The 25707-nt window shown below is 52.7% G+C and overlaps 1 protein-coding gene across 1 annotated transcript in view; it reads left to right on the forward strand.

Annotated features, from left to right (window-relative positions):
• Positions 1 to 457: 457 nt before the first annotated feature.
• The window catches only part of LOC132396180 (unconventional myosin-Ic-like), a 112262-nt gene continuing 87012 nt past the window's right edge, over positions 458 to 25707 (forward strand). Inside the window, exons 1-6 of the mRNA XM_059973732.1 lie at positions 458 to 626; positions 12583 to 12738; positions 15044 to 15159; positions 19339 to 19537; positions 24063 to 24143; positions 24510 to 24689. Of these exons, the coding sequence (XP_059829715.1) occupies positions 600 to 626; positions 12583 to 12738; positions 15044 to 15159; positions 19339 to 19537; positions 24063 to 24143; positions 24510 to 24689 (759 nt within the window). The 5' untranslated portion in view covers positions 458 to 599. The remainder of the gene's footprint in view (positions 627 to 12582; positions 12739 to 15043; positions 15160 to 19338; positions 19538 to 24062; positions 24144 to 24509; positions 24690 to 25707) is intronic.

Raw genomic sequence — 25707 nt, forward strand, 5'->3', positions numbered from 1 at the left:
CCCCTCTCTCCCCACTCCCTTCTCTCTTTCCCTCCCCTCTCTCCCCCCTCTCTCCCCCCTCTCTCCCTCCCCTCTCTCCCCACTCCCTTCTCTCTCCTCCCTCCCCTCTGTCCCCACTCCCTTCTCCCTCTCTCCCTCTCCCTCTCTCCCTCTCTCCCTCTCTCCCTCTCTCCCTCTCCCTCTCTCCCTCTCTCCCTCTCTCCCTCCCCTCTGTCCCCACTCCCTTCTCCCTCTCTCCCTCTCCCTCTCTCCCTCTCTCCCTCTCTCCCTCCCCTCTGTCCCCACTCCCTTCTCTCTCTCCCTCTCTCCCTCTCTCCCTCTCTCCCTCTCTCCCTCTCTCCCTCTCCCCTCCCCTCCCCTCCCCTCCCTCCTGTTTCTCTGCTCTCTGAGTTCAGACTGTGCTGTGCTGTTTTGCTGGACTGCCTCCAGCGGGCGGGGCGGCTCCGGGACGGAGTGAGGGAGGGACCGTGTGAGTGAGGCAGAGACAGGGAGAGGCGGCGGTCCGGCAGCCTGTTACCGGCGGCACGGGGGCACAGACGGAATCAGGGCGGCACCTGGCCGCGGGGAACCGGGAGCCCAGCGTCCCGGGACGGAGCGGGATGAAGTTCCGCGGAGGCCGGGCCGGGGTAAGCAGGCTGAGAGGTGGGGGTGGACCCATACCGATTCTCTGTCCCGGGACTACCATCGCCCCCCCTTTTGCTGCCCACTGTCATCCCTATCCCATATCTGTGAGCCCCCCACATCCCCAGACCACCCCCCGCACGTCACCCTCCCCCAGATATTCCCCCTCTAGACATCACCTCCCCTCTAGACGTCACCCCCAGATATTACCCCCTCTAGACGTTACTCTCCCTAGACATCACCTCCCCTCTAGACGTCACCCCCAGATATTACCCCCTCTAGACGTTACCCTCCCTAGACATCACCTCCCCTCAAGACGTCACCCCCAGATATTACCCCCTAGACCACCCCCCCACACGCCACCCTCTCCCAGATATTCCCCCTCTAGATGTCACCCCCCCAGACATCACCCCCCTCCTGTGTTCCTCCCCTCTACAAACAGTGCCCACCAGGGCCCCTGTTACTATCCCCGTCCCCCACCTTCTTCAGACACATTGACCTTTCCCCCACCCTACGTGAGGATTTGCCCATGAATCTCCATGTGGAACTGATCTGGGGTGACTGCTTGATCAGACCCACCAGTGGACCACTGTGAAGAATAGGTGTGGGGGAGATCCTCTACCCCACCCACCCTCCCTTCCCTGGTCTGTGTCCTCACTGGATGGGTCAGCGTTTTGGCCATCCCTACCTGCCCCAGGAGGGTGGAGAGTGTGGTGAGCCACACCTCCTTGACCCCCAGTGGGTGGAGGCCTGTCTGTGTGAGCGGGAAAGGGATTTGTTTTGGTGTTGCTGTTTTTGTTGTTCAGCCCTGCATTGTGCACTCGTTAAGTTAGCATCAGAATGTGTGGCGATACTGGTGGGCTGTCCCCTGCACAGGCTTGGGTCGTGTTGGCTGGTAACAAAAACATGCATTTCACTGTATGTTTCAACTTAAAGTTCAGATTCCGTTTATTGTCACTCAACTGTACACCTGTATACCATCAAACGAAACAACGTTCCACTGGGCCAACGTGTACAACTCAGTACATATAGCTCACACTCAACTGTACACGTGTATACCATCGAACGAAACAACGTTCCACCGGGCCAACGCGTACAACTCAGTACATATAACTCACACTCAACTGTACACGTGTATACCATCGAACGAAACAACGTTCCACCGGGCCAACGCGTACAACTCAGTACATATAACTCACACTCAACTGTACACGTGTATACCATCAAACAAAACAACGTTCCACCGGGCCAACGCGTACAACTCAGTGCATATAACTCACACTCAACTGTACACGTGTATACCATCAAACGAAACAACGTTCCACTGGGCCAATGTGTACAACTCAGTACATATAGCTCACACTCAACTGTACACGTGTATACCATCGAACGAAACAACGTTCCACCGGGCCAACGCGTACAACTCAGTGCATATAACTCACACTCAACTGTACACGTGTATACCATCAAACGAAACAACGTTCCACTGGGCCAACGTGTACAACTCAGTACATATAGCTCACACTCAACTGTACACGTGTATACCATCGAACGAAACAACGTTCCACCGGGCCAATGCGTACAACTCAGTACATATAACTCACACTCAACTGTACATGTGTATACCATCGAACGAAACAACGTTCCACCGGGCCAACGCATACAACTCAGTGCATATAACTCACACTCAACTGTACATGTGTATACCATCGAACGAAACAACGTTCCACCGGGCCAACGTGTACAACTCAGTACATATAACTCACACTCAACTGTACACGTGTATACCATCGAACGAAACAACGTTCCACCGGGCCAACGTGTACAACTCAGTACATATAACTCACACTCAACTGTACACGTGTATACCATCGAACGAAACAACGTTCCACCGGGCCAACGCGTACAACTCAGTACATATAACTCACACACACAACACATAAAGTAATACTATCACAAATAAATGATCAAATAATATGGTGAGTTTATGACACAAGCTAAAAAGTGTTAAATGTCGACACAAGTTTCGACAAGATGTGTTAAGTAAATGAGTTGTGGCCTGGTCCTTCCTGGCACGAGGGAAATGGGGACAGACCGTTGGTGTACCGTGCAGAGCCAGTGGAGTGAGAACGGGAAATGCTGGCAAATCTGCACAGCAATCAGTTTGTCTGAACAGAATGTGAAGTTTGGAGTCTGGAGCCGGACAAGGTGAAGGGGAGGGCAGGAAGGGTGGAGATAGGGCATAAATATTCACAAGAACATAGCATAGTTCAGGCCCTTTGGCCCACAATGTTGTGCTAACATAGACCTTTGGGAACACCATCTTCCCCTCTGCCATCACTTTCCTGAATGGACAATCAACCCATGAACACACCCCAGTGTCTTTTGCTCTCTTTTTGCATTACTTATTTAATTCAGTTTTGAAAAGTTTCTTATTGTGATTTATAGGTGTTTTATTGTGTGTATTGCAAATTTCATGACATACGCCAGTGTTATAATTCTGATTCTGAACTTCTATCCTAACTCCAAGATCAGTCTAACCCTTCACTCCCATATAGACTCCATTTTTCTATCGTCCATGTGCCTATCTAAGAGACTCTTAAATGTCTCTAATGTATCTGCCTCTGCCACCCCCGCCCCTGACGGGGCGTTCCACACACCCACCACCTTGTAAAGAAAAGCCAATCTCTGATACCCTCCCTATACTTAAACCAAATTTCACCAATTACCTTACAGTTATGCCCTCTTGGATTAGCTATTTCTGCGCCGGAAAAAGTCTCTGATCTATCCCTCCGATCATCTTATACACCTCAATCCAGGAGCTCTGCCTGAGTCAAGTGGCACTGTCAGCCAGAGGGAAGCGGAGGCTGCTTGGAGAAGGCCAAGCACATTACAAAGATTGGTCAAGTGGTGGGGCACCAGGATGGCTGACTTTGTGATGGTCTATGTGGAGGAGCTGTATCTGGGATGCTTCTGACTTGGGCCCCCCTCCCATCAGGGTGTCCAGAGCAACCTTTAATAGCTGCTGGACTGGTTCTCAGTACCAGCTTTTCTTGCCTATGAGCTGCCACAGGTTGTGTGGTGATGGTTCACTGTGCCTCAGCCGTCTCTGGCATGGTTTGTATCAGGGCTGGCATTGCCCAAGACTCTTCCATCATTCCTGAACACTGGGACGTGGAGGCTGGCATTGCCCGAGACTCTTCCATCATTCCTGAACACTGGGACGTGGAGGCTGGCATTGCCCGAGACTCTTCCATCATTCCTGAACACTGGGACGTGGAGGCTGGCATTGCCCGAGACTCTTCCATCATTCCTGACACTGGGACGTGGAGGCTGGCATTGCCTGAGACTCTTCCATCATTCCTGAACACTGGGACGTGGAGGCTGGCATTGCCCGAGACTCTTCCATCATTCCTGAACACTGGGACGTGGAGGCTGGCATTGCCCGAGACTCTTCCATCATTCCTGAACACTGGGACGTGGAGGCTGGCATTGCCTGAGACTCTTCCATCATTCCTGAACACTGGGACGTGGAGGCTGGCATTGCCCGAGACTCTTCCATCATTCCTGAACACTGGGACGTGGAGGCTGGCATTGCCCGAGACTCTTCCATCATTCCTGAACACTGGGACGTGGAGGCTGGCATTGCCCGAGACTCTTCTATCAATCCCAGACACTGAGACATGGAGTTGTATTTTTAGATTCCAGATATTTTTAACTCCCTCTTGTGAGCAGTCTCTCAGCAACTTCAGACGATGGTTTGTGGTGAAATAGTGGAAGGGAAGATGTTCCAACTTGGCCTTAATTGATGTACTAGAACCGTAGCAATTGCAGTAAAGTAACAGGCCATTCAGCCCATCACACTGGTCTGTTCCTCATACTGAATCATGGTCACATTCACGGTGTGGTTTTTGTGTATTTTATGCTTGAATCAATAAATCTGGTTCAGTTTGTGGTTCTGATGCCAGAAAAAATAAATTCTGGAATGTGTCACATGCTGTTGTTAACATAGCGATTGACAGTGAATGGCTGCCTCTGTTTCTGTGCCTGCCTACTGTCCCTTGAGCGTGCTGGCTTTGTGTGTGTGTGTGTGTGTGTGTGTGTGTGTGTCTGTCTATGTGTGTGAGTGTGTGTGTGTCTGTCTATGTGTGTGAGTGTGTGTGTGTCTGTCTATGTGAGTGTGTGTGTGTGTGTCTGTCTATGTGTGTGTGTGTGTGTGTGTCTGTCTATGTGTGTGAGTGTGTGTGTGTCTGTCTATGTGTGTGTGTGTGTGTCTGTCTATGTGAGTGTGTGTGTGTGTCTGTCTATGTGTGTGAGTGTGTGTGTGTCTGTCTATGTGTGTGAGTGTGTGTGTGTCTGTCTATGTGAGTGTGTGTGTGTGTGTCTGTCTATGTGTGTGAGTGTGTGTGTGTCTGTCTATGTGTGTGTATGTGTGTGTGTGTCTATGTGAGTGTGTGTGTGTGTGTCTGTCTATGTGTGTGAGTGTGTGTGTGTCTGTCTATGTGTGTGTGTGTCTGTCTGTGTGTGTGTGTGTGTCTGTCTATGTGAGTGTGTGTGTGTGTGTCTGTCTATGTGTGTGAGTGTGTGTGTGTCTGTCTATGTGTGTGTGTGTCTGTCTGTGTGTGTCTGTGTGTGCGTGTCTGTCTATGTGTGTGTGTGTGTGTCTGTCTATGTGAGTGTGTGTGTGTGTGTGTGTGTGTGTGTGTGTGTGTGTGTGTTTGTCTGTCTATGTGAGTGTGTGTGTGTGTGTGTGTGTCTGTCTGTCTGTCTATGTGAGTGTGTGTGTGTGTTTGTCTGTCTATGTGAGTGTGTGTGTGTGTCTTGTCTGTCTATGTGTGTGTGTGTGTGTGTCTATCTGTCTATGTGAGTGTGTGTGTGTGTGTGTCTGTCTATGTGAGTGTGTGTGTCTGTCTATGTGTGTGTGTGAGTGTGTGTGTATGTGTGTCTGTCTATGTGTGAGTGTATGTGTGTGAGTGTGTGTGTGTGTGTCTGTCTATGTGTGTGTCTGTCTGTGTCTATGTGTGTGTGTGTGTCTGTCTGTCTGTCTATGTGTGTGAGTGTGTGTGTGTGTGTGTGTGTGTGTGTGTGTGTGTGTGTGTGTGTGTGTGTGTGTGTGTGTGTGCCTGCCTGCCTGTCATCTGGTCTATTCTCCCAGACACCCCACACGTCACTGGGCATCCTGGTGGGTCTGTGTGCAGCTGAGAAGGTTTTTCCATTTTGTGCCAGGCTGTGGTTTGGACATGCACGAGTACCCTGCCTCAGTGACCTGGGTGCTGTAATCATGGGCACTCCTTCTCTGTTCACTGGCCACAGTTGCTGAACAATACTCTTTCTGTGGACCTGCCCGTTCCTGCATTGTCACCGTGCCAGCTGATTCCAAACACTCCACATTTGCAGGAAGCATCTAAAAATGACTTCACTCTGAAGTGTTTAATGGTGACTGTCGGCCAGAGATTAGGGTGGGGTCATAGCAGGAGCTGCGCTGCGCCGGATTACAGTCCAAATTCCACAGACTGCACTGTTCAATGGTGGACCAACTCCAGTCTAATATTGTGTGCACTCACCTCTTGTACATACTGTGTGTGGGGAGGGGGTTGCTCTGTACGTATGTGTGTGTGTCTGTCTCACTGTATGTGTTTGAAGTGTCAGAGTCCGCTCCCTGATCCACTGCCTGTGTCAGGGACTGGGATGTCCCTGCAGTGTGGTGATGTGTAGTGCCTAATGGCAGAACTGTTGGGATGGTCTGGGCAAAGGGGCTGCATCAACCCTAAACACCCTCCGTGCTCAGCGTCCACTGCCACTGCCATGCAGTCACCGTCATAGTGAACACTGCGCCGGTTTGTGCACAGCAAGTTCCCACAATCAACAGCAGTCAGTGGTGGGGATTGAGTAATAAACTCAGAGTGGTCCTAATGCAGCAGCGCGAACCTCTCCTGCTCTAGCACTGCAGTCGGTAACACCGATAATCCCTGCACTGGCTGCAGCACCATACTGCTGGCTGTTACCTAACATCAGACTACTGATTTTAGTAAAGTGCTGGACAAGGCTCCCTCCCCACACTATGCACAGGAAGTCGAGAGGCGTGGGATTCAGGGAAACTTGGATTCGAAATTGGCTTGCCCATCAAAGGCAGAATGGTTGTAGATGGAGAGTATTCTGCCTGGAGGTCAGTGATTAGTGGTGTTCCACCGGGATCGATTCTGTAACCCTTATTTGTGATTTTTATAGATGACTTGGATGAGGGAGAGGAAGGATGGGTTAGTAAGTTTGCAGATGATAATAAAGGTTGGTGGAGATGTGGATTGTGTAGAAGGTTGCCATTAGCTTGTTTAAATGCAGAGCTGGGTGAAGAAGTGACAGATGGAGTTCAGTCCAAAACAAATGTAAAGTCATTCACTTTGGAAGGTCGAATTTGAAGGCAGAGTGCAGGGTCAATGGCAGGATTGTTAGCAGTGTGGAGGAACAGAGGGATCTTGGGGTCCAAGTGTATAGATCCTTCAGAGCTGCTGTGTAAGTTGATGGCATGGTTAAGTTGGCGTTTGGTTTGTTGGCCTTCATTAGTCAGAGGGATCAAGTTCAAGAGCCATGAGGTAACATTGCTCTATAAAATCCTGGTTAGAGCACGCTTGGAATATTGTGTCCAGTTCTGGTCACCTCATTATAGGAGAGATGTGGAAGCTTTAAAGAGGGTGCAGAGGAGATTGACCGGGATGCTGCCTGGATTAGAGAGGGTGCAGAGGAGATTGACCAGGACGCTGCCTGGATTAGAGAGGGTGCAGAGGAGATTGACCAGGATGCTGCCTGGATTAGAGAGGATGCAGAGGAGATTGACCAGGATGATGCCTGGATTAGAGCGGGTGAAGAGGAGATTGACCAGGATGCTGCCTGGATTGGAGAGGGTGCAGAGGAGATTGACCAGGATGCTGCCTGGATTAGAGAGGGTGCAGAGGAGATTCACCAGGATGCTGCCTGGATTAGAGAGGGTGCAGAGGAGATTGACCAGATGCTGCCTGGATTAGAAAGGGTGCAGAGGAGATTGACCGGGATGCTGTCTGGATTAGAGAGGGTGCAGAGGAGATTGACCAGGATGCTGTCTGGATTAGAGAGGGTGCAGAGGAGATTGACCAGATGCTGCCTGGATTAGAAAGGGTGCAGAGGAGATTGACCGGGATGCTGTCTGGATTAGAGAGGGTGCAGAGGAGATTGACCAGGATGCTGTCTGGATTAGAGAGGGTGCAGAGGAGATTGACCAGGATGCTGTCTGGATTAGAGAGGGTGCAGAGGAGATTGACCAGGACGCTGCCTGGATTAGAGAGAGTGCAGAGGTGATTGACCAGGATGCTGCCTGGATTAGAGAGGGTGCAGAGGAGATTGACCAGGATGCTGCCTGGATTAGAGAGGGTGCAGAGGAGATTGACCGGGACGCTGCCTGGATTAGAGAGTGTGCAGAGGAGATTGACCAGGATGCTGCCTGGGTTAGAGAGGGTGCAGAGGAGATTGACCAGGATGTCGCCTGGGTTAGAGAGGGTGCAGAGGAGATTGACCAGGATGTTGCCTGGATTAGAGAGGTGCAGAGGAGATTGACCAGGATGCTGCCTGGATTAGAGAGGGTGCAGAGGAGATTGACCAGATGCTGCCTGGATTAGAGAGGGTGCAGAGGAGATTGACCAGGATGCTGCCTGGATTAGAGAGGGTGCAGAGGAGATTGACCAGGATGCTGCCTGGATTAGAGAGGGTGCAGAGGAGATTGACCGGGACGCTGCCTGGATTAGAGAGTGTGCAGAGGAGATTGACCAGGATGTCGCCTGGGTTAGAGAGGGTGCAGAGGAGATTGACCAGGATGTTGCCTGGATTAGAGAGGGTGCAGAGGAGATTGACCAGGATGCTGCCTGGATCAGAGAGGGTGCAGAGGAGATTGACCAGGATGCTGCCTGGGTTAGAGAGGGTGCAGAGGAGATTGACCAGGATGTCACCTGGGTTAGAGAGGGTGCAGAGGAGATTGACCAGGATGCTGCCTGGTTTAGAGAGGGTGCAGAGGAGATTGACCAGGATGCTGCCTGGATTAGAGAGGGTGCAGAGGAGATTGACCAGGATGCTGCCTGGATTAGAGAGGGTGCAGAGGAGATTGACCAGGACGCTGCCTGGATTAAAGATGGTGCAGAGGAGATTGACCAGGATACTGCCTGGATTAGAGAGGGTGCAGAGGAGATTGACCAGGATGCTGCCTGGATTAGAGAGGGTGCAGAGGAGATTGACCAGGATGCTGCCTGGTTTAGAGAGGGTGCAGAGGAGATTGACCAGGATGCTGCCTGGATTAGAGAGGGTGCAGAGGAGATTGACCAGGATGCTGCCTGGATTAGAGAGGGTGCAGAGGAGATTCACCAGGATGCTGCCTGGATTAGAGAGGGTGCAGAGGAGATTGACCAGGATGCTGCCTGGATTAGAGAGGGTGCAGAGGAGATTGACCAGGATGCTGCCTGGATTAATGAGTGTGGCTTATGGATAGGTTGAGTGAGTTAGGGCTTTTCTCTCTGGAGTGAAGGACGAGAGGTGTACAAAGTGAGAAGAGGCATAGATCGAGTGGTGAATCGGACTTTTTCCCAGGGTAGAAATGGCTAATATGAGGGGGCATGATTTTAAGGTGAGTAAGGATGTCAGAGGTAGTTTTTTTTTACGCAAAGTGGTAGGTAGGTTTGCCCAGGGCAGGGTGAGAGGGGCCACACTGGTGGGTCTGCAGTCAGGTGTAGCACAGCCCCACCTGGGTAAGGAAAGGCTTAGCCCCTACAAAGGGATATCCACAGGTACTGCCCATGGTGGCAGCTTAGCACAGAACTCCCAGTATATGCCCCAGGCAGTTCACACAGCACCAGTTCTGCAGAGGCAGCACTGAACTTTGCTTTCGAAGCTTGGCTCGAGATCAATAAACACTGTTTCTAATGAACCCTCTTATCAGGAACACTGATCCAGTTTCAATATCAGTGCTGCTGGCGTTGTAAGTCCATGCGTAGTTCTGGCCGTGCAGGAGCTGTGCTGACATGTTTGTTGCTCAGACAGTGTGTTTGGCTCGTACAGTTGGGGTGGGTAGGTGGGTTGCCGCAAACCGTGCGGGTACTGCTGTCGATGCAGCTCAGAATCAGGTTCAGTATCACTGGCGTATGCCTTGAAAATTGTGGCAGCAGTACAGTGTAATACATAATAAAAACTTCAGAATTACCGTAAGTATATAAAAAATTAAATCAGTAGTGCAAAATGAGAGACAAAAAGTAGTGAGGTGGTGTTCATGGGTTCATTGTCCATTCAGAAATCGGATGGCAGAGGGGGAGAAGTTGTTCCTGAATCGTTGAGTGTGGGCCTTCAGGCTCCTGTACCCCCTCCCTGATAGTAGCAGTGAGAAGAGGGCATGCCCTGGGTGATGGGGGCCCTTAATGATGGATGCCAACTTTTTGAAGGTGTCTGGTTGCTGGGGAGGCTAGTGCCCATGATGAAGCTGGCTGAGTTTATAACTTTCTGCAGCTTTTTCTAATCCTGTACAATGGCCCCTCCCTACCAGACTCTTGTACACGCCCTGGACTCTTCTGAGGAACACGTGGCTCCAAAAGCCGTGGTGAGCAGACACACACAGGTTAATCTTTAATCGGGTGGCTGGAGCCAACTTCACACTGGAAATCGTACACATCGCGAGCCACCTGCTGACCAGATGCAGTCTCTGAAATGACCGGCGGGTACTCACAGCAGCATCCTGTCCCAGGACAGGAGAGCACTGCCACACTGAATGGATACAGGTTTCATTTGGATAGGTAAATGGACAGGAGAGCTGTGGCCCCGGCTGCAGGCCAATGGGGCTGGGCAGAAGAAGGCCAAGGCCTGTTTCTGTCTGTGACACACTCCCAGGAGAGGGGCAGCTGGAGGTGTCTGTGCATCATGTTTATGTGGAATGCAAGACATCACAGCCCCTGTCAGAGTGAATGAAAGGGCTGCTTCTCAATTTCTAGTCATAGAATGTGGAACATCAGTACAGGCCAACATCCCAACCTTACAACCTAACCCTTCCCTCCCACATAACCCTCCATTTTTCTTTCATCTACGTGCTTATCTAAGAGTCTTTTAAAAGTTCTGAATGTGTCTGCATCTACCACTGGGTTCCACACACCCACCTCTCTCTGTTCTAAAAGCAATCTACCTCTGAATCTGACATTTTCTCTATGCATTCCTGCAGTCAGAATCAGCTTTAATATCATTCACATATCTCGTGAAATTTGTTAAATTTGTGGCAGCAGTACAATGGAATACATGATAATATAGAAAAAGTGAATTGTAGTGTGTGTGTCTGTGTGTCTATAAAATAGTTGAAATAAGAAGTGAAAAACCAGAAATAAAAAAGTAGTGAGGTGGTGTCTAAGGGTTCAAAGTCCATTTAGGAATCGGATGGCAGAGGGGAAGAAGCTGTTCCTGAATTGCTGAGTGTGGGCCTTCAGGCTCCTGTGCCTCCTTCCCGATGGTAACAGTGAGAAGAGGGCACGTCCTGGGTGGTGGGGAGCCTTAATGAAAGACACCGCCTTCCTGAGGCACTGCTCCTTGAAGAGTTCTTGGATACTGTGGAGGCGAATACCCATGATGGAGCTGACTAACTTACAACTCTTTACAACCTACTTAGATCCTGTGCAGTAGCTCTGCCCTCCCAGGTACTGGCCGCTTCCACCCTGGGAAAAAGTTTCTGGCACACTTCGGACACTCCATTTTGATAAGTTTTTATAATTGTATGTAATTTGAAAGGTTTACTGAATGTTTAGTGGCCTGTAGACAAATAGTTAACTTACCATCAGTGAGTGTCATCACCAAACCTGCAAACTTGGTTTCACACACCATCAAGGATTTCTGGGTGTCGTCGTAGATACAGCCCTGCGTGGCTCCGGAGGAACTTGGCGAGGCGGGACATCCTGCCAGGGTGATGGTACAGGCAGATACTGCGGGAATATTTAAGAACTCTTAGTCAGATGGATAATAGGCAATGTAGTAGGGAAGGGTTAGATTGGTTAAAAGTTTGGCATATCATGGTGAGTCAAAGGCTCTGTACTGGGCTGTGTGATAAGGTATTGCCCCCTCATCGTCTGACTCCCTAAGAGAGGCGATTCGTACCTCCTGAGCGACAAGCGGATTATGCGATCCTGTCTGGGCATGTGGTGATGACAGAGATATCTCACTATGTGGATGTTCCTCTCCCTCTCTTTGCCTTCCCTGTCTGTGGAGAGACATCAGATTTTGTCTCTTTGTTGCTGGTCTCACCTTTGCCCTGTTTCTTGTCTCATATTTTGACTAACTTTCTGAGTTAAGCTTGTTATGGTTTTCACACCCTTGGGATATCCCTCCAGGCTGTCTGATCTGTGAAGTGCCAGTGTTGTTTATTTTTAAAAGCTGCCTCTTGTCACCACTGTGATATTTGCTGATGGCCCTGCAGATTGGGCACCAAGTTTTGGGCAATGTTCCCACCATATATCCTCAAGTTCATTAACCACTCGGCCCCATGCTTTGTGCTGTCCCATCGCTGCTTCTGAGATCTTGGCCAATGTGCTTTAGCTGCTGATTGGTACATTGCACTTCCCAAATCTGGGTGACGGGGTGTCATGTGGAGGTGACCCATAGGGTTACTCACTCCTGGGCTTGTTCCTACCTTGGCTCAGGGTCTTCTCACTCCCCTTGTGAACATAACCCAGTTTCACCCCACCCATCAGCCTTTTCCCCTCCATTTTGTCCAAGCCTCTCTCCCTCCTGTTGCCTCATCCCTGATACACTCACACCCTCTGGAGCTGTCTGTGCGGAATCCGCTTGCCCCGTGTGCTCTTGTTCCCTTCCATGCTCCAGTGGTTGTTGGGTCAGTGTCAGTGAGGGGTGGGGGTAGTGTGAATGATTCGCGTAAGCCGAAGGGCCCGGTTCTCTGTCTCATAGACCTTGCTTTCCCCACAGGCCCAGGGAGGCGAGCGGGCGCGACTGGCCATGGAGGGGGCTCTGACTGCGAGGGACCGCGTGGGAGTGCAGGACTTCGTCCTGTTGGAGAGCTTCACCAGCGAAGCGGCCTTCATTGAGAACCTGCGCAAGCGTTTCAAGGAAAGCCTCATCTACGTGAGTCTGCACCCCACGTATCCACCCCACCCGTCCGACCCCCCGAAACCCTGATCTACGTGAGTCTGCACCCCACATAACCACCCCACCCGTCCGACCCCTCCCGAAACCCTGATCTACGCGAGTCTGCACCCCACATATCCACCCCACCCGTCCGACCCCCCCCGAAACCTGATCTACGCGAGTCTGCACCCCACGTATCCACCCCACCCGTCCGACCCCCCAAAACCCTGATCTACGTGAGTCTGCACCCCACGTATCCACCCCACCCGTCCGTCCCCCCCCAAACCCTGATCTACGTGAGTCTGCACCCCACATAACCACCCCACCCGTCCGACCCCCCGAAACCCTGATCTACGTGAGTCTGCACCCCACATAAACACCCCACCCGTCCGTCCCCCCCCAAACCCTGATCTACATGAGTCTGCACCCCACATATCCACCCCACCCGTCCAACCCCCCGAAACCCTGATCTACATGAGTCTGCACCCCACATATCCACCCCACCCGTCCGACCCCCCGAAACCCTGATCTACGTGAGTCTGCACCCCACGTATCCACCCCACCCGTCCGACCCCCGAAACCCTGATCTACGTGAGTCTGCACCCCACATAACCACCCCACCCGTCCGACCCCCCGAAACCCTGATCTACGCGAGTCTGCACCCCACGTATCCACCCCACCCGACCGACCCCCCGAAACCGTGATCTACGCGAGTCTGCACCCCACGTATCCACCCCACCCGACCGACCCCCCGAAACCCTGATCTACGCGAGTCTGCACCCCACATAACCACCCCACCCGTCCGACACCCCGAAACCCTGATCTACGTGAGTCTGCACCCCACATAACCACCCCACCCGTCCGTCCCCCCGAAACCCTGATCTACGTGAGTCTGCACCCCACATAACCACCCCACCCGTCCGTCCCCCCGAAACCCTGATCTACGTGAGTCTGCACCCCACATAACCACCCCACCCGTCCGTCCCCCCCAAACCCTGATCTACGTGAGTCTGCACCCCACATAACCACCCCACCCGTCTGTCCCCCCCCAAACCCTGATCTACGTGAGTCTGCACCCCACATATACACCCCACCCGTCCGACCCCCCGTGTGACCCAGGACTGACGGTGACGAGCTGACCCCCCCCCCCCGTGTGACCCAGGACTGATGGTGACGATCTGACCCCCCCCCCCCCGTGTGACCCAGGACTGACAGTGACGAGCTGCCCCCCCCCCCCGTGTGACCCAGGACTGACAGTGACGAGCTGCCCCCCCCCCCCCCCCGTGACCCAGGACTGACGGTGACGAGCTGACCCCCCCCCCCCGTGTGACCCAGGACTGACGGTGACGATCTGACCCCCCCCCCCCGTGTGACCCAGGACTGACGGTAACGAGCTGACCCCCCCCCCCCCCGTGTGACCCAGGACTGACGGTGACGATCTGACCCCCCCCCGTGTGACCCAGGACTGACGGTGACGATCTGACCCCCCCCCGTGTGACCCAGGACTGACGGTGACGAGCTGACCCCCCCCCCCCCCCGTGACCCAGGACTGACGGTGACGATCTGACCCCCCCCCCGTGTGACCCAGGACTGACGGTGACGATCTGACCCCCCCCCCGTGTGACCCAGGACTGACGGTGACGAGCTGACCCCCCCCCCGTGTGACCCAGGACTGACGGTGACGAGCTGACCCCTCCCCCGTGTGACCCAGGACTGACGGTGACGAGCTGCCCCCCCACCTCCCCCGTGTGACCCAGGACTGACGGTGACGATCTGACCCCCCCCCCGTGTGACCCAGGACTGACGGTGACGATCTGACCCCCCCCCCCCCGTGTGACCCAGGACTGACGGTGACGATCTGACCCCCCCCCGTGTGACCCAGGACTGACGGTGACGATCTGACCCCCCCCCCCGTGTGACCCAGGACTGACGGTGACGAGCTGCCCCCCCACCTCCCCCGTGTGACCCAGGACTGACGGTGACGATCTGACCCCCCCCCGTGTGACCCAGGACTGACGGTGACGATCTGACCCCCCCCCCCCCGTGTGACCCAGGACTGACGGTGACGATCTGACCCCCCCCCCCCGTGTGACCCAGGACTGAGGGTGACGAGCTGACCCCCCCCCGTGTGACCCAGGATTGACGGTGACGATCTGACCCCCCCCCCGTGTGACCCAGGACTGACGGTGACGAGCTGACCCCCCCCCCGTGTGACCCAGGACTGACGGTGACGATCTGACCCCCCCCCCCCCCCCCGTGTGACCCAGGACTGACGGTGACGAGCTCTGGTTTTTCCTCGCAGACGTACATCGGCTCGGTACTGGTGTCGGTGAACCCGTACCGGGAGCTGGAGATCTACAGCCGGCAACACATGGAACGGTACCGTGGCGTCAACTTCTATGAAGTCTCGCCCCACATGTGAGTGACTGCGAGGGGCGGTAGGAGCTGGGGCGGGCTGCGTGGCTTCGCCGATCCTGGTTGGGCAGTGCACACCCCTGGCTTTGGGCAACTGAGTGGGGAGTGGGTGACTCGTTCTGGTGGTCAAGTGTGGGGGTGGCTGGCGTCTGGAATTGAGGACGTGTCCGGACACAGAGCCTGGGTGAGGCAGGGCAGATCGGGTCTTTAACTGCTGAACACGAGCCGTGTGGATCCGACCCCACAGTCTGGACATGCCACGAGCTGCTTCCGAGGTTGGTCAGAGCTGTGGGTGCTGCAGGCTCGTCGTCCATTCGGCTGGCCTCTGCCCATCACTGCTCCGGCGATACAGGCCCCTCCAACCCAACGAGTCTCTCCACCCACCAACCGCCAATTTAACGTAGCCTGATCACAGGACCATTTCCAACCCTGTGTCCTTGAACCGCGGGAGGAAACCGGAGCACCCGGAGGAGCACTGAAACGTCTTACTGAGGGAGGGCTCCGGAACTGAATTCCCGGCCCTGACACCCTGAGCTGTAATGGCATCACTGCGTTACTGCGACTAGCTACCCGAACCCTGGGGGAGTAACCGTGTCAAATCCGACTCGTGGCGATGGGATGTGGTCTTCAGCAGAAGGCTTTGACGGACAGGGTGCCAGTTGGGTGACTGCTCTACCCTGCAGTGGTGGGGTTGGGAGATCTGATCACGCCCCGCACCTAGTCTATAGAACAGAAGCTTTGAATCAGGGAGGGCCATTGCCTCACAGGGTTCTGAGTTCTGCCACTGTTGTCTGTAAGGAGTTTGTGAGTTTCCTCTGGATTGCTTCAGTTTCCTCCCACGTTGACATACAGGTCAGTGGGTTGTACCCAGTGTGTGGGTGAGGAGTATAATCTGGTAGTTGATGGGAGTGTGGGGGAGAATGAAGTGGGATCAGTGTAACTACTTACTTGTTGGTCAGTACAGACTGGGTGGGCTGAAGGGCCTGTACCTGTGTGATTGGTGTTGCTGAGCCTGTGAAATGCAAATTATTTTTACTCTAAACAGATCTTACAGTCATGGAGCATGGAAAAAAGGACCTTTGGCCCAACCAATCCATGCTGACCAAGAGGCCCATTTGCCCATATTTTTGCCTGTACTCTTTTAAACCTTTCCTGACAAAGATCTTAAATACTGTGAAAAAAGATAAACAGGAATTGGAGAGGGTCCAGAGTGATCCAGGCAATTGAAAGACCTGTACTCACTGGGGCTGAGAAAAATGGTGGGCGGGGGGATCTCTTTGAAACTTAGCCAATATTGAAAGGTCTAGATACCGTGGGTGTGGAGAGGATGTTTCCTACAGTGGGGGAGTCTAGGACCAGAGGGCACAGATAGAGTGGGTGTGGAGAGGATGTTTCCTATAGTGGGGGAGTCTAGGACCAGAGGGCACAGATAGAGTGGATGTGGAGAGGATGTTTCCTACAGTGGGGGAGTCTAGGACCAGAGGGCACAGATAGAGTGGGTGTGGAGAGGATGTTTCCTATAGAGGGGGTCTAGGACCAGAGGACACAGATAGAGTGGGTGTGGAGAGGATGTTTCCTATAGAGGGGGTCTAGGACCAGAGGACACAGATAGAGTGAGTATGGAGAGGATGTTTCCTATAGTGAGGGAGTCTAGGACCAGAGGACACAGATAGAGTGAGTGTGGAGAGGATGTTTCCTATAGAGGGGGAGTCTAGGACCAGAGGACACAGATAGAGAGGATGTAGAGAGGATGTTTCCTATAGTGGGGGAGTCTAGGACCAGAGGACACAGATAGAGTGGGTGTGGAGTGGATGTTTCCTATAGTGGGGGAGTCCAGGACCAGAGGACACAGATAGAGTGGATGTGGAGTGGATGTTTCCTATAGTGGGGGAGTCCAGGACCAGAGGACACAGATAGAGTGGATGTGGAGTGGATGTTTCCTATAGTGGGGGAGTACAGGACCAGAGGACACAGATAGAGTGGGTGTGGAGTGGATGTTTCCTATAGTGGGGAGTCCAGAACCAGAGGACACAGATAGAATGGATGAGTCTAGGACCAGAGGAATTCATTGCCACAGATGTCAGTAGGTTTATTTAAGTCATTGGGTATATTTAAAGTGGAAATTGAGAGATTCTTGATTAGTCAGGGTGTCAGAGGTTGCGGGGTTACAGTTGTTGCTATTCCTTTCCACATCCTGTGCCATATCAGGCAGCAACCTTGCCGTTTCTTTAGCATTTTGTCTGTTTTTTGCGAGGCTGAGTGGTTAGCTCGATGGAAAATGTGCGATGAGCTGGCCGGATTCAAACCCAGGACCACTCGCTTCACAGTCTGGTGTGGTTGCTCGCTGCCGCTTATGCACAGGAGGGGGGACTTTGGGGTTCTAACATTTATCTGTAATTCGTTCTTTGAGGCACTCCTCTGTTTTTGTGGATGGTTGTGAAGAAAAAGCATTTTAGGATGTACAAACCCCATTTCCAGAAATGTTGGGATATTTTCCAAAATGCAATAAAAACAAAAATCTTTGATATGTTAATTCACGTGAACCTTTATTTAACTGACAAAAGTACAAAGAAAAGATTTTCAATAGTTTTACTGACCAACTTAATTGTATTTTGTAAATATACACAAATTTAGAATTTGATGGCTGCAACACACTCAACAAAAGTTGGGACAGAGGCATGTTTACCATTGTGTTACATCACCTTTCCTTTTAATCGTTCTTTTTAATCGTTTTGGAACTGAGGATACCAATTGTAGTAGATTTGCAATTGGAAATTTTGTCCATTCTTGCTTGATATAAGACTTCAGCTGCTCAACAGTCCGTGGTCTCCGTTGTCTGATTCTCATCTTCATGATGCGCTATACATTTTCAATAAGAGATAGATCTGGACTGGCAGCAGGCCAGTCAAGCACACACTCTGTGTCTACAAAGCCACGCTGCTGTAGCCCGTGCAGAATGTGGTCTGGCATTGTCCTGCTGAAATAAGCATGGACGTCCCGGGAAGAGACGTCGCCTTGATGGCAACATATGTCTCTCTAAAATACTAATATACACCTCAGGGTCAATGGTACCTTCACATACATGCAACTCACCCATGCCGTGGGCACTGATGCAGCCCCATACCATCACAGATGCTGGCTTTTGCACCTTTCGCTGATAACAATCAGGATGGTCATTTTCATCTTTGGCACGGAGAACCCGACACCCGTTTTTTCTGAAAACTAGCTGAAATGTGGACTCATCTGAGCACAGCACGTGGTTCCACAGTCTTTCGGTCCATCTGAGATGAGCTCGGGCCCAGAGAACTCGCCGGCGTTTCTGCATAGAGTTGATGTATGGTTTCCTCCTTGCGTAATACAGTTTCAAGTTGCATTTCTGGATGCAGCGACGGACTGTGTTAAGTGACAATGGTTTTCTGAAGTACGCCCGAGCCCAGGTGGCTATAATTGTCACAGTAGCACGACGGTTTCTTAGGCAGTGCCGCCTGAGGGCTCGAAGATCACGCACATCCAACAGTGGTTTCCGACCTTGCCCTTTACGCACTGAGATGTCTCTGAATTCTCTGAATCTTTTCACAATATTATGTACTGCAGATGTTGAAAGACCTAAATTCTCTGCAATCTTGCAGTGGGAAATGTTCCTTTTGAACTGACTAACAATTCTCTCACGAATTTTGGCACAAAGGGGTGAGCCATGACCCATCCTTGCTTGCAAAGGCTGAGCCTTTGATGGACGCTACTTTTATACCCAGTCATGATACCTCACCTGCTACCAATTAGCCTGCTTACTGTGGAATCTTCCAAACCGGTGTTGCTTGAATATTCTGTGCACTTTTCAATCTTATTTTAACTCCGACCCAACTTTTGTTGAGTGTGTTGCAGCCATCAAATTTTAAATTTGTGTATATTTACAAAATACAATTAAGTTAGTCAGTAAAACTACTGAAATTTTTTTCTTTGTACTTTTGTCAGTTAAATAAAGGTTCATGTGAATTAACATATCACAGATTTTTGTTTTTATTGCATTTTGGAAAATATCCCAACCTTTCTGGAAGTGGGGTTTGTATATTGTATACATTTCTATGACATTAAATGAAACCTCTAAACATCAGCAGCAAGTAGAGAGTGGGAGGGATAATGAATCAGCCAGTCTGTGCTGTTAACCACCTGTTTGATTGACAGCTACGCCATCTCGGACAACTCGTACCGCTCGATGCGATCGGAGGGCAAGGACCAGTGTATCCTGATCTCCGGGGAGAGCGGGGCCGGGAAGACGGAAGCCTCCAAGAAGATCCTGCAGTATTACGCGGTGACGTGCCCCAGCAGTGACAGGGTGGAGACGGTACGAGACCGACTGCTGCAGTCTAACCCCGTTCTGGAGGTGAGGAATTGTGAAAACCCTCCCTCCACACCCTAGTAAATTCCTCACCTGCTCCTGGTGCAAGGGTCGAGCCCAGCCCTGTGGCAGTGGGATGTCCCAACAGGAAATGAGCAAGTTGTGAAGGGAACAGAGAATCACTGACTCAACAACTCCCCTGTCCACTTAGCTTTCTCCCCTCTCCCTCTTCTGCTCCCCTCCTCCTTCCTCAGCCACCTTACTTTCTCCGCTCCTTCATCCATTCCCCTTGCCTTCCTCCCCTCCACCCTCCCTCCCCATCCCCTTGCTTTCTCTACCTCTTGCCTTCCTTACCTCTCCTCTCACCTGTCTCCACTTTTCCTCTTGTACTCTATCCTCCCTCACCATTCCCTTCATTTTCTCTTCTCTCCCCCCACCCCATCCCATGTCTTTCTCCCCCTCTCATGTCCTTCCTTCACCCCTCATCCTTCCAAGTACCTCTCCCCTTCACTCTCGGCCTCCTTCCCTCCCTCTTTCTCGTCCCTCCTGCTTTGTTTGTGACTGGATGACCAAGAGTCCAGACTAGTCACTGTGGAACTTTGTGCCTAAGGATGGTGTCGGAGAGGATAGAGTTATTTTAGTTTAAAATTAATGTTCTGGGGATCTGAGCATTTTTGCCCATCCCTGGTCCCCTGGGGTGGGGGGGCGGTGAAACATCACCTTATGCTATTGTAGTCAATTTGGTGCTGTTGGGGAGGGGACTCCATGACTTAGATTATTTTGCTTTCTTTTTTACCTCACTACTTTGCTCTCTTTTTGCATAGAGTGACAGAAAAGTACAGTACAGAAACAGGCCCTTCAGCCCATCTAGTCCATGCTGAACCATTTAAACTGCCGTCTCCCATTGATCTGCACTGGGACCATAGCCCTCCATTTCTTCATTATTCTATCCATGTACCTATCCAAACTTAAATGTCAAAATGGAAATTGCATCCACCATTTGCGCTAGCAGTTGGTTTCACACACTTGCCACCCTCTGAGTGAAGAAGTTCCCCCTCGTATTCCCCTTAAATATTTCACCTTTCACCCTTAACCGATCACCTCTAATTCTAGTCTCACCCAACTCGGTGGAAAAAGCCTGCTTGTGTTTACCCTATCTATACCCTCATAATTTTGTGTTCCTCACTCAAATCTCCCCTCGATCTTCCTCATTCTAGGGAATAAATTTTTAACTTATTCAACCCTTCTTTATAACTCAGGCCCGTCAGATCCGGCAACATCCTTGTAAATCATTTCTTCCTTCCTGCCTGTTATAAGGGCTTTCTTAACCAAGTCCTCAATGAAAACCAAGGTTCCCTAAACTTGTTATCCTTGCCTTTTTTTTCTGACAGGCACATTCACTCTCTGTACTCTCAAAATTTCACTTGTGAAGGCCTCCCAGACCAAGCACACCCTTGGCAGAAAGCAGCCTGTCCCAATCCTCACGGCCAGATCATTTATGATACCATCAAAATTGGCCTTTCTCTGATTTACAATCTCAACCCGAGGACCAGAATTTCCATAATTACCTTGAAGCTAATAGCACTGTAATCGCATTACTTATTTACTTTTTGTATTTCTTGTTGCAAATTCCATAAATTTTTAAATGTTTTTCACTGTGAGCGAGGGCCTCCATCAGTCAGAGTTGACCGTGGATATTGTGTCCTAGCTGTCTAGATACACAAGCCTGGGCAGTACAATCTGGAGAACAAGCTGTTGCTGTGTAGCAAGCTCCCCCTCTCCACACATCTGATGAACCCAGAGGAACGGCAGGGACCGACACAGTTCGGTGCCAGCAGGGTCGCAGGAGTTGCCTGTCAGCATGAACTCAATGCCTTAGGGACTCCAGCTCTGGACTTTTCCTTGCGTTTTACTCCCGAAGCCTTCCTCATGAGTGGGAAGCTCAGAGTTTTCCTTCTCCTAGATGAGCCCCATCTGCCCTGTACTGTTGCTGCAAATTTTATGACACTTATCAGTGACAGTAAACCAGGTTCTGAGTCTGAGGGTGTATCACACTCATTGTGTGACCTCATGGTTAAATGCCATTTCAAATACACAAGTGTAAAGGAGAAAGAGATAATTACTGCTCCTGACTTGATGTTGTACAAAAAAAACACAATAAGATTAAGAACGTGATAATAAAAGAGGACAATAAATGTAAGTACATCAGATTGGTTATGTACACAGTTTCATTGTCTGTCCATAAAGTGACGCCAGGCACAGGAGTGTCTGTACATAAGGTGACTGACAGGAAATGAGAAAGTGGGTGTGGGGTAGGTGTGGGGGGGGAGTGGGTGTGCCGGGGTGTGGGGTGGGGTGGGGGGGAGTGGGGTGGGTTGGGGGGGAGTGGGTTAGTGGGTGTGACGGGGTGTGGGGTGGGTTGGGGGGGAGTGGGTTAGTGGGTGTGACGGGGTGTGGGGTGGGTTGGGGTGGGGGGGGAGTGGGTGTGCCGGGGTGTGGGGTGGGGTGGGGGGAGTGGGTTAGTGGGTGTGACGGGGTGTGGGGTGGGGTGGGGTGGAGTGGGTTAGTGGGTGTGCCGGGGTGTGGGGTGGGTTGGGGGGGAGTGGGTTAGTGGGTGTGACGGGGTGTGGGGTGGGTTGGGGGGAAAGTGGGTTAGTGGGTGTGACGGGGTGTGGGGTGGGTTGGGGGGGAGTGGGTTAGTGGGTGTGACGGGGTGTGGGGTGGGTTGGGGGGAGTGGGTTAGTGGGTGTGACGGGGTGTGGGGTGGGGGGGGAGTGGGTTAGTGGGTGTGACGGGGTGTGGGGTGGGTTGGGGGGGAGTGGGTTAGTGGGTGTGCCGGGGTGTGGGGTGGGGGGGGAGTGGGTTAGTGGGTGTGATGGGGTGTGGGGTGGGGTGGGGGGGAGTGGGTTAGTGGGTGTGACGGGGTGTGGGGTGGGGGGGGAGTGGGTTAGTGGGTGTGATGGGGTGTGGGGTGGGTTGGGGGGGAGTGGGTTAGTGGGTGTGACGGGGTGTGGGGTGGGGTGGGGGGAGTGGGTTAGTGGGTGTGACGGGGTGTGGGGTGGGGTGGGGTGGAGTGGGTTAGTGGGTGTGATGGGGTGTGGGGTGGGTTGGGGGGGAGTGGGTTAGTGGGTGTGACGGGGTGTGGGGTGGGGGGGAGTGGGTTAGTGGGTGTGACGGGATGTGGGGTGGGTTGGGGGGAGTGGGTTAGTGGGTGTGACGGGGTGTGGGGTGGGGGGGGAGTGGGTTAGTGGGTGTGACGGGGTGTGGGGTGGGTTGGGGGGGAGTGGGTTAGTGGGTGTGATGGGGTGTGGGGTGGGTTGGGGGGGAGTGGGTTAGTGGGTGTGACGGGGTGTGGGGTGGGGGGGGAGTGGGTTAGTGGGTGTGACGGGATGTGGGGTGGGTTGGGGGGGAGTGGGTTAGTGGGTGTGACGGGGTGTGGGGTGGGTTGGGGGGAGTGGGTTAGTGGGTGTGACGGGGTGTGGGGTGGGGGGGGAGTGGGTTAGTGGGTGTGACGGGGTGTGGGGTGGGGGGGGGAGTGGGTTAGTGGGTGTGACGGGGTGTGGGGTGGGGGGGGAGTGGGTTAGTGGGTGTGACGGGATGTGGGGTGGGTTGGGGGGAGTGGGTTAGTGGGTGTGACGGGGTGTGGGGTGGGGGGGGGAGTGGGTTAGTGGGTGTGACGGGGTGTGGGGTGGGTTGGGGTGGAGTGGGTTAGTGGGTGTGACGGGGTGTGGGGTGGGTTGGGGGGGAGTGGGTTAGTGGGTGTGACGGGGTGTGGGGTGGGTTGGGGTGGAGTGGGTTAGTGGGTGTGATGGGGTGTGGGGTGGGTTGGGGGGGAGTGGGTTAGTGGGTGTGACGGGGTGTGGGGTGGGTTGGGGGGGAGTGGGTTAGTGGGTGTGACGGGGTGTGGGGTGGGGGGGGAGTGGGTTAGTGGGTGTGAAGGGGTGTGGGGTGGGTTGGGGGGGAGTGGGTTAGTGGGTGTGACGGGGTGTGGGGGGGAGTGGGTTAGTGGGTGTGACGGGGTGTGGGGTGGGTTGGGGGGGAGTGGGTTAGTGGGTGTGACGGGGTGTGGGGTGGGTTGGGGGAGTGGATTAGTGGGTGTGACGGGGTGTGGGGTGGGTTGGGGGGGAGTGGGTTAGTGGGTGTGACAGGGTGTGGGGTGGGTTGGGGGGAGTGGGTTAGTGGGTGTGATGGGGTGTGGGGTGGGTTGGGGGGGAGTGGGTTAGTGGGTGTGATGGGGTGTGGGGTGGGTGGGGTGGAGTGGGTTAGTGGGTGTGACGGGGTGTGGGGTGGGTTGGGGGGGAGTGGGTTAGTGGGTGTGACGGGGTGTGGGGTGGGTTGGGGGGGAGTGGGTTAGTGGGTGTGACGGGGTGTGGGGTGGGTTGGGGGGGAGTGGATTAGTGGGTGTGACGGGGTGTGGGGTGGGTTGGGGGGGAGTGGGTTAGTGGGTGTGATGGGGTGTGGGGTGGGTGGGGTGGAGTGGGTTAGTGGGTGTGATGGGGTTTGCTAGGGTGTGGGACAGCCCCGCCTCTCTCTCAGCTTTCAACCCATGTCCCTGTTTTGTCTCTGCCAGGCGTTTGGAAACGCAAAGACTCTCCGTAACGATAATTCCAGCAGGTTCGGCAAGTACATGGATGTCCAGTTCGACTTCAGGGTGAGAAAGGGGCATGTACGGGATCTAGGGGTGTGAGGGTATTGGGAAGTGCAGCCAGAGAGGCAAGGGACAGGATGGCTTTGTCCGAGTGTCCGAGAGTTGGTGAGCTGTGAGTGTGGGGAGCGTGTAAGGGTGCCATCTATGCCCCACAGTGTGGGTAGGGTTACTCAGTTGAGTATAGTATTTGTGGGGCTTGGATGCATGTAACAGCATTGTGCTGTTGCCCTGGAATCATGAAGTTGACATGTTGCCTAGGTGTTGTCCTGTTGCCTGAGTGTTGGTCAGTTAACCCGTTTCCCGGGTGTCGTGCTGTCAGCCTGTTGTCCTGGTGTTGACCTTTTGCCTGGGTGTTGTGCTGTGTTGTAGGGATCACCGGTGGGAGGTCACATCCTGAACTACCTGCTGGAGAAGTCCCGGGTTGTTCACCAGAACCACGGTGAGAGGAATTTCCACATCTTCTACCAGGTGATTGAGGGAGGCGACAATGACCTTCTTCAACGACTTGGTCTGGAACGCAACCCACAGAGCTACCAGTACCTCGTCAAGGTAGGTGCTGGGGAAGAGGGTCTGAAGGGGTGGGGTTGGGGGGGGGGAGAGCACACAGTGATGGTCACCTGCCTTCTCTGAGACCTCACTAAAGCTATTGGTCAAGTCTGGATCCCTCCAGTACTGTAGGGCTGGACTCTCCCTGCCTGATTTACTAGGATCTCTCTCCCATTGTCTCTACCCATCAGTGCCATGAACTGTGTCAGTAACCTTAAATTCCTTGCCTTTTCCTGTGAAGGACTAGGATCCAGCCATAAGTCCATCACAAAGAAGGCACAACAGTCCCCTGCTTTCTTAGGAGTTTCTGTATATCGGAATGTCAGCTAAAACTTTCACAAACCTATAGATGCAGAGTGTGGAGTATTCTGACTCCTTGCATCACCCCTGGTATGGAAAAGGTTACAAAAAGATGTGGGTCTGGTCCAGTCCATCATAGGCAAAAGCTTCCCTGTCATTGAGCACATCTACACGCGCACTGTCGCAGGAAAGCAGCATCCATCTCCAGGGACCCCACCATCCAGGCCGTGCTCTCTTCTCGCTGCTGCCATCAGCAAGGAGCTGCAGGAGCCCCAGGTTCAGGGAAAGTTATTACACCTCAACCGTCAGGCTCCTGAACCGGTGTAGATAACTTCACTCAACTCAACTCTGAACTGATTCCACAACCTATGGACTCACAGTATAAGTATTTTCATTTGCAGTTTGTCTATTTGTCAGTCTTTGTATGGTTTTTTGTAAATTCTATTGTGTTCTTTTTTCCCTGTAAATACCTGCAAGAAAATGAATCTTAAAGTAATATGTGGTAATATGTGCATACTATAAATTTACATTGAACTTTGAGCAGAGTCTGTGTATACACACTGAGATCCCTTTGGTTGTTTTGCCTGAAGCTCGGCTCCTGCGACTGATTAGGCCAGCCCTCCTGGCCACAGCACCTCTGGCACCTATAACTGGCACCTTTATGACAAACAACTGGACTTTTCTATGACATACGACTAAGGGATTTGTCAGATCTGCCCTC

This window comes from Hypanus sabinus, chromosome 6, assembly GCF_030144855.1.
Source record: "Hypanus sabinus isolate sHypSab1 chromosome 6, sHypSab1.hap1, whole genome shotgun sequence".
NCBI classification, from domain to species: Eukaryota; Metazoa; Chordata; class Chondrichthyes; order Myliobatiformes; family Dasyatidae; genus Hypanus; species Hypanus sabinus.